An 8,564-nucleotide genomic window follows, 5' to 3' on the forward strand; every position below is an offset into this window, starting at 1 on the left:
TTGGAGCACACTGAGTACCACTTGGGGGCTAGTTAGAGGGACGTTATTGCATTTCTATACAGTACTTCGCTAACACTAATAAAACTACAGTGAAACTAAAAGTTACAAGATTAATGGCTTTGCTAACCCTAGAGAGACCAATTGCCTCCAGGCTTCTAACTTCTGTTCTTTTTAAACAACGAAAGATAAAAATGCCCTTGGCTGATATACTATTCCCTGTAGTCACAGGGTAAAGGCACACTGAATTCCTTAGTGCTGACTCTTATCCTCCATTTCACATTAATGAAGCAATGAAACCCATTACAGATGCCTGTACTGTGCATGATGTACCAAAGGCAAACATCATCACACCACAGCTGTCAGGTTGCGGGAGTGAGAAGCCGTAATACATGCTGTTACCATGGTGCCACCCGCTGCCAGAACATTACAAATAGGATGAATTATCTGGTGTGCACTGAAGTAATTTTACTCAGCCTGCTAAGAGATTATTTTTATATGAATCTCCAAGTTCTCCTTACAGAAATTCAGGTAAGGATTTAAAGTGATTCTCACAGCCAGAACGCCGTCAAAGAAGATGCTTTACAGAGTGATAACCAACTAAAAAGGTACCTGCTCTGCGTACTTGGTTACAATCCAGGTTTCCCAATCACGGTACACAGTTACACTGGCCTATGAAGGCTCATTCAAACTGAGAACAAGCCACCAAGCAAGAATTCGTTTTCATCACAGCCATACATTTAAAATCCCAAATATCTCAGATCTTTGCAGGAAGCGTAAACTGATCAAGCAAGTAAACCAAAACATCACAAGCAGTTTTAAATAGGACTTTCGTTGTGCAGGGTAGTGCTCAGACACCATTTTGAACTCAAGTTGCATCTATTCCTGACAACACCCCAACAGAAAATAAAACTTTATAAGTATAAAAAGCTGCGTATGTTATATCAACATTAAAACAGTTAAGGAAGTTGGTTTTTCAGTCACCAGAAGTCAATGTTAAGGCCTAACTGAAATGGCATGAAGCAGTGCAAAATTCCCAGCGACCAGGCTCCCTGCGTCTCAGGAAGCCAGCACTTCATGGGCTGACACCGGCTAGTTTTGCAGCTCTGAGGCTAAGACAGCTGACATTTTCTAAATAGCAGACTGCACTTTTGTGACTGTGATCTCCTCCAGTCGGGGCAAACAGGAAGCTCAATCCACAGATTGAGTCTCGTCACAGCTTTGTTCTCGTGCAAGTCACAGGAACACACAACCCCGGCCAGCTGAGTTGAAAAGTACATGAAATAGGAAAAATAAAAGCCAGCTGAAACAAATGGATCTTTCTGATGAATGTTTACAAAGTAAAGCTTTGTAAAAGCAAAAACTTGGACCTGCATTAACCAGAAATCCCAACGAGAACAGAAAGCCCCAGATGAGGTACGCTACTGCAGGAAAGAAAAATATTCCCAGTCACCTAAAATTTGGTGCTGAGAATTAACATCTAACCAAAATTGAAGTTAACTTCATTATTCTTCTGCTATAGAGACTTCTTACCTCTGGGTTTTGTCATGGATGTGTTTGAAATCGGACATGAGCATTTATTTAATTTTTTAAACCAAAAGGATCATGGCCAACATTTTAAAAAGCAAATCAATCTTTAAACACTAAATATTAATTAGCTATAGTGGTAGTATAAAGAAAACTGATTTTTGCATTGTGTTGCTGAATACAGATTTATATCCCATACACAAGATTCCTAGCAACACTCCTGTTTTGGCTCAGAGACAGACTACATGATGAAACATACCTTTTTGATCTCAACTATTTACAGACAAAAATCTTGAAAACCTTGCTTGCTTCTTATTTTGACTGGCTTGTGTTGCTTGCCAGCAGCTATAAGAGACAGTATTTGTAGAAAATTGGATGAAACACCCAAAAAAGGATCCTACATAAGATGTTCCTCTGCAGCCAAAACACCCTTTCATAATTTTACAGAAAAAAAGAAAATTGGGGGTACGCGAAGAAAAGGACAAAACCTATGACTGTTTCTTTTTCCTTAGACTTTGAAAGGATTTAATAATTTAAGTCAAATAAGATAACACAAGTGTGAACTCATTTAGTTTATTCTAGCATTATTACCTTATGTTCTACACTGCAGCAGCATTCATTCTCATGCAGACAGCCCAGCAATATTCCCAAATCTCTGACTCACGCTGTGCACACCCATTCCACTGTCCCCACAAGTAACAAGATTTTGGGCTTCAAGATCAAAGTCTATCAGTACCAAGAGACCTATCTGAATCATTTAATTATCACCTTTACAAACATTATACCAATGCTCATCCATTTTGGTATGAAATCCTACAACTAGCAAGCATGTTTTAAATGTTTTGACGTGTGTGCATGTATACACACATGTGGGCATGTCACAAAAAGCTCATTTCTGGAGGTTCAAATAATAGATCTAGGTGCTTGATCACAGTGAATATTTTAAATCAACAAAAAAGAATTATTTTTACCATTATTAACTTCCATAACACGTACAAAGCACTAGTGTCTCTCTCCAGATGAGATGTGTTTGTACATACAAAAAGTAACAACCTACATTTATGTTGATTCAGTGTCACATCCTTATGGTATTTCATACCACGTTATCTGGTGTTTTGCATACCAATGACTGTTTTTACTTACGTGGCTGCATAACAAGCAGCCACATGATGGCACTGTGTAACCTGTTTCAGCACCTTAGTTACAGGCATTTTTCCTGTAAAATTGGGCTTAGACTGTTTTCTCCCAGCTCATTTGAGCTGGTAAAGACAAAAGGTCTTTGTTGTCATTTCCTTTTCTAGTTACTACAGCTTAACTCCTGTGGCTGGTAGACTATACCCAAACTTCAATCTCAGCTGAGATGGCCAAATTATTTCAGAATCAAAAACTATTAAAATGCAATTAAGGATCAGCCAAAACTTGAAATCTCTATACAGAATCTCCTTAATTGTATCTTTTTTTTCCTGTTTAGTTTGATATTCCTCTGAATTCTTTGAAGTTTCAAGCCAAAGACAAGAAACTGAAGATAAAGACCAGCTATTGTATAATTCATGACAATTTAACGCTTTGGCTGATACCTTGACAAGTTTGAGGAAGAAACAGAATGTCTGTTTTCACTTCATCAGATGACTGATAATTCAGAAGCAGCAACAGCAAGTTTCTAGTCCTAACGGATTGAAGGTCAGAATTTGCAATAGGACAATTCCCAAAACGTCCAGCTACCTTCTGATGAGTAAAAAGCATTAAGGAAGTGAAACATGTCTTGAGGAAAACATCCAAAACCAGGAAACAGTGAAAATAAGTATTCTCTGCTCTGCCTGGTACCCTTTTCAAGGCTAAAGGGAGCCTTCATTACTTATGTCATCACAGCAGGGCAAATGCATTCCCTGCAGCACCTGCAAACCAGACAACCTATAGGAAAACACAAGGGCTCCTTTGCTGCCTGCATTTTTAGGTTTCCCAGAAACGATGGCATGAAAGGCGTATGGTTACACATTCACATCTCATCTTCACATGCAGTCAGGTTGCAGCCACAGTATGCCTCCAAGAAGCAGAACTGTGGGATGCAGCACTGACCCACACCAGATTAACCGCAGTCCTTAGCTAGAGCATTTTCATCTTTTAGTCAACTTGCAATCATTAAAGCATATTTCTTGTTACTTCAGACACTACTGTAAGCGTGCACTGAAAAGCTGGTCTTGCCACTGCTTGCAGTTATGTAGTGCCACAGTGTACTTAATGATAAATCTGACATGGCAATTCCTCCTGTTCAGAGCTCAGGTGCATCATGGAAGAACAGAAAGGCCTTCTACCTTAGCAGATGACCCAGAACACAGGCACAGCATTGCTATTCATGTTAAGGATGAGCTAAAAGCTGAAGGCAGCTCAGGCTGCTGTAATCTGACAAGGTCAGAGTCCTGCCCAGGAACTATAAAGCAGTTTAACTTAAGTGAAGGCTGACCACTTCCACAACTGACTTGTCTTATGCTATGAAGAACTGGAGTTGAGGCCATTACAGTGCAAGAGAAAAGATTATTGAACCTATGTGCTTATCATTTCAAGGATGGGGTTCCACCAGCCTTTCCTCAGAGCAGAGACAGTACACAGCAGTGAGCACCACATAATGCTGTGACAATTAAAAGTAGTAGTCTACAGCTGCATAAAAATCCAACAGATACCATCTTAGACAAGCACTGAAGAGCTAACAAGTTCAGGAAAGGAAAACTGCCAGGTGAGTACTAGCTCTAGTACTTAATTTACACTAGATATACAGATTAGTTTTAACCCTTTCATGTTCAATGGATAAAGTTATGTAAACAGTGAGGTCACAAGGGCCTCTCAGCCTATCATGACCACACAGTCTAGTCAGCAGGTGCTAACTCCTGGACATGGTTCACAACAGTGAATTATAGTCATGCTTAGAAGCTTATCCAGGCTCTGCTTTAATTGCTTGTCAGATAGCCGCCTTTTCAAAGCACTATTTTACAACCTACATCTTGGGCCTACTAAAAATAGACAAGTCCAGCATTACAAAGGTTAGATTAGCCTTTATTAAAATACAGAACTACATGAAATTTGAACTCAATAGAAGCTGCAGAATATGCATTAAAGGTCATAATTTGGAGGTGGCATGTCAATGATCTCATCCAGGGTAGCAAGGAAGTCAGCAGTTGATTGTATCAAGTCTGAAAGTTAGAAATAGAGCAAATCAGTTTCTTATGAAACCCAGAATTTATACTCTAACATAAGCTAGCTCCCAGTGGATTAGCATAAGCCTTTTGAATGACTAAGGGAAATACTGTTTGACTGCATAAGCCAATTCCACCTAACCAATCAGTTAGCAATGCACTGCAGGAGATGGCTCAGCAATATCACTTTGAGACCACTACTGTACTAGTAGGGTTGACCAGTTAAATTCAGCTTGATCACACACCAAAAGCTGTTTGATACTAGTGTGCTATTCTGGTAATTAGACAGCAGTGCCAGTTCACTACTGCAGCCAACTAGCTTCCCTCCCAAACCACTAATGAGCACTGTATGTACTGAAACTCATGCTAAGTTTCCACTTACTAGACTCCCATGAAATCTCTTCGATCTTCACAGGTGAAGGAACCATGTTCACACATCTGTCATATGTCCTTTCAAATATCATGAGGGGAACACCACACAGGTTGATATTGCTTACTTTGTGCTCTTCAGGAAGATCAAAACTCTCAAAGTCTGTTTGAGAGACACACTGTAGTTTAGTAACAGTGTACAGTAGCAGTAGGAAGCTGCAAATTCTCCTAGATTAAATGAAGTGGGAGCAGGTCCAAAACAACACAAGCCAACAGTCCCCTCTTATGGGGTATTTATTTGCAGTTACACCTTAGTTGTCCATAAAATCCCATACACTCACACTTATCAAAAGACTAGACTGCATAACATAACTGCTAATGTAGAGCAGGAACTTTTAGTAATTTCTTCCCAATCACTATACTAAGTCAACTTCATCAAGCACAGCATATATGTTTCACCAACACTGTAGTCGTCTTTGGTACAGTAGTTTTTGCACACTCACTTCCACACAAACTGGATGGTTTAAGGACACACTTTGAAGGACTGAGATAGCACAGCCCATTGCAGATATTCTAAGAACAACTTTAGAAGTTTCATCTTCGACTATTATATCCTACAGTAGCAGGAATCTCTTCAGTTAGAAATTACCATCTTGGCATACACTCTTAAAAGAAGTCTACTCTTCAGTACTGCTTAAGCATTCTTTTGAATACTTGTCTACTAGTTGCCATTTAATGAATTAAGAGGCTATAGCATGGTTATTTGGAACTAGTTTCCTGCCACCATAATAATGGACTCAGACTACTACATATCTGGAGCATAGCTATTGCAGTTAGAAATATTTAAACAAGACTGAGATAGTATTTCAGAAGTAGCAAGCACCCTTACGTTTATGAAAGGACTCCGGAGAAATGCAATGCTAGCTTGTTTGCCACAATAACTTGGCCAAAGTCTTACAGCAATATCAACACTCGTGAAAGCCTAATTGTTCATTTTAATAATTACACCAATAGTTCTCACCTTGAGGATCAAAAGGAAACAAATTTTCTATTTCTGGCCAGTCTTCTTCAGCCACTGCATCACAGCTTTCTAATCCAGCAGTCCTTTCAGTAATCTTAAAAGGAGAAAGTCACATTATTTGAGCTACTGTAGTTTCCCATTATAGTACCTTTGTAGTGGCTTTCCTGTGCTATACAGGTCTACAGACAAGAACACCTGCCATACAGTGCTCAGTTATGCCTAAATTCAATACCTTCAACACAAATAAGCTGGAGATGGACAAATGCTTCAGTTGAGTTTATGTAGTGCAGTACCATATATGGTGGCAACAAATCACTGCACTAGAACATTTACGCTCATAATATTAAATTCCTGATACTTAACATGTGAACAAGACATTAGCTCAGACTATTTTCTCTAGAGCCACTTCTTTGCCATTAGGTACCCACTATGCTGTTGTACTCCTTGCGCCTATGTAGGTGTACTGGTTTTGGCTAGGATAGGGTTCTTTTTCTTCCTAGTAGCTCATATGATGCCATGTTTTGGATTTGTGCTGGAAACAGTGTTGATAGTACAGGTATGTTTTCATTACTGCTGAGCAGTGCTTACACAGAGTCAAGGCCTTTTCTGCTTCTCACCCCACCCCCCCAGTGAGTAGGCTGGGGAGGCAACAAGAAGCTGGGAGGGGACACAGCCAGGACAGCTGACCCTGACTGACCAAAGGGATATCCCACACCATATGACGTCATGCTAAGGAATGAAAACTGGTGGGGAAGTTTGCCAGGGCTGTCATTGCTCAGGGACTGGCAAGGCAGTCAGCCAGCTCATGGTGAGAAATTGGGTTTGTTTTTCTTTGAGATTTTTAATAATTAAATTGTCTTAACCTCAACCCATGAGTTTCTCACTTTTACCCTCGCAATTCTCTCCCCCATCCCACTGAGGGGGGAGTGAGCAAGCAGCTGTGTGGTGCTTAGCTGCCTGACAGGATTAAGCCACAACTATGCATTCCCACCCCACAGAAGTGTGTTGTACTCACTTTGTTTGCATTGCAAGGCTGATTTTTCTGTCTTATCTTTTCCATCTTGCTCGTGACTTCTTCAGTTCTATTCACATTTCCAAGAGCCTTTCTGACAGAGTGAGATGTGGCTGGAGATGTACTGATGGCTTTTTTAGGAAGTGGAGTGTTAACTTGTGTTCTTTCAGATAAGACTTTTGCTGGAGAGTGGGGGGAAGAAAAAAAAGCTTTAACTTCAGCACCATATCAACCCTAAAGCTTGCTTTGGTAAGCGCATGTCCTGGAAAACTAGTTGTCAAAAAACATTGTTCACCATTTATAACTCAGGAGCATAAGCCCCATCTATGACAAAAGCACATTTTTTTATAGTAATTGATGAGCTTAGCAGAATTGGTTAGATAAGTAGATAAGAATAGAAAACTATTACTGTTCAAAACAGTGAATAACAAAACATGGTTTATGCACTTCACTTGATCCCCTACTGGCTTAGGGCAGCATATACGCACAAGATCCTGAAGGGAGTCTTAGCTGATTCCTAGTAGCACCAACATCACCATTCTCCTTATCAATAAAGATTAGTGTTGCCATCTTCAGGTTGATGAGACCACTCTGGAAAGTCCATACAGAAAAAAGAGAAAATAATTCTTGTCATTTCTTCCACCAGAGCACACTTTTTAAACAAACCACATTAAAGACAACATAGCTGCCATGTGCTGGTCCCTAGAGGAGGGGGAACAAACCCATACTTCACGCTATTTCATAGTAGTTTAGCTACAGACCCTTATGTTTGAAGGCATTATTAGTCCATGCAGTAGGTTCATAGTCCTAAAGGAGCTTGTATGAGTTTGGGAAAGTAGCAAGGTCTCACTAGCAATCCTACACAGAAAGATCTAATACCTTTAGTTTGCTTTGTCACTTCTTTGTAGTGTTTAACTGTTTCCTCAGCACAAGAAAAGAGTACATCTCCTAGCTTAGCAATCCAGTCCTTAGCTCAGCTTGTAGCACTTGAACAGCCAAGAGTAATGCCAGTTATTTTACTAGCAGAGACATCTTTTCACCAGAAAAAGAAGCCATTAGAGGACACCCCATACAAATAGATTACTTCACTACTGTTTCAGCCTTATCTGAGACAACAGGCAAGAGCCCTCCCTTGCACTGTCGAACAGCCAGGCAGCTCCCACCTGGAGCTTATCGCTACCATTACACGGGTGGGCAAGCGACTCCCCACTCAAGAGGAGTCTGCAGAAAAAGCTGCTTTTGATTGGCACAACTTGAAGTCAAAAGCTTAAGCAGAGTCAAAGCGAGAGACTTAGAGCCACAGATCTCAGCACTTCCCTTGTTTAAGCCACCTTCTGGTCACAGCTCCAGAAGCCCTCTCCGCCCCCACTCAGGGGAGACCCCGGCTTTAACCAGGTAACACCAACCGCCCTCCCAGCCCCCCCGCGACCAGCCGCCGGCAGTCGAGCGC

General features: G+C 40.7%; 1 protein-coding gene across 1 annotated transcript; it reads right to left on the minus strand.

The window, feature by feature from the left end:
• Positions 1-4,556: 4,556 nt before the first annotated feature.
• Positions 4,557-7,701, minus strand: PTTG1 (pituitary tumor-transforming 1). The gene is made up of 5 exons (XM_009285719.2): positions 7,603-7,701; positions 7,118-7,296; positions 6,103-6,196; positions 5,095-5,244; positions 4,557-4,709 (listed from the first exon to the last, which is right to left on the minus strand). The coding sequence occupies exons 1-5, from the start codon at positions 7,682-7,684 to the stop codon at positions 4,630-4,632; spliced, it is 585 nt and encodes a 194-aa protein (XP_009283994.1). The 5' UTR covers positions 7,685-7,701; the 3' UTR covers positions 4,557-4,629.
• Between the last annotated feature and the right edge of the window lie 863 nt (positions 7,702-8,564).

Source organism: Aptenodytes forsteri, unplaced genomic scaffold (genome assembly GCF_000699145.1).
Source record: "Aptenodytes forsteri isolate BGI_AS27 unplaced genomic scaffold, ASM69914v1 Scaffold54, whole genome shotgun sequence".
Taxonomy (NCBI): Eukaryota; Metazoa; Chordata; class Aves; order Sphenisciformes; family Spheniscidae; genus Aptenodytes; species Aptenodytes forsteri.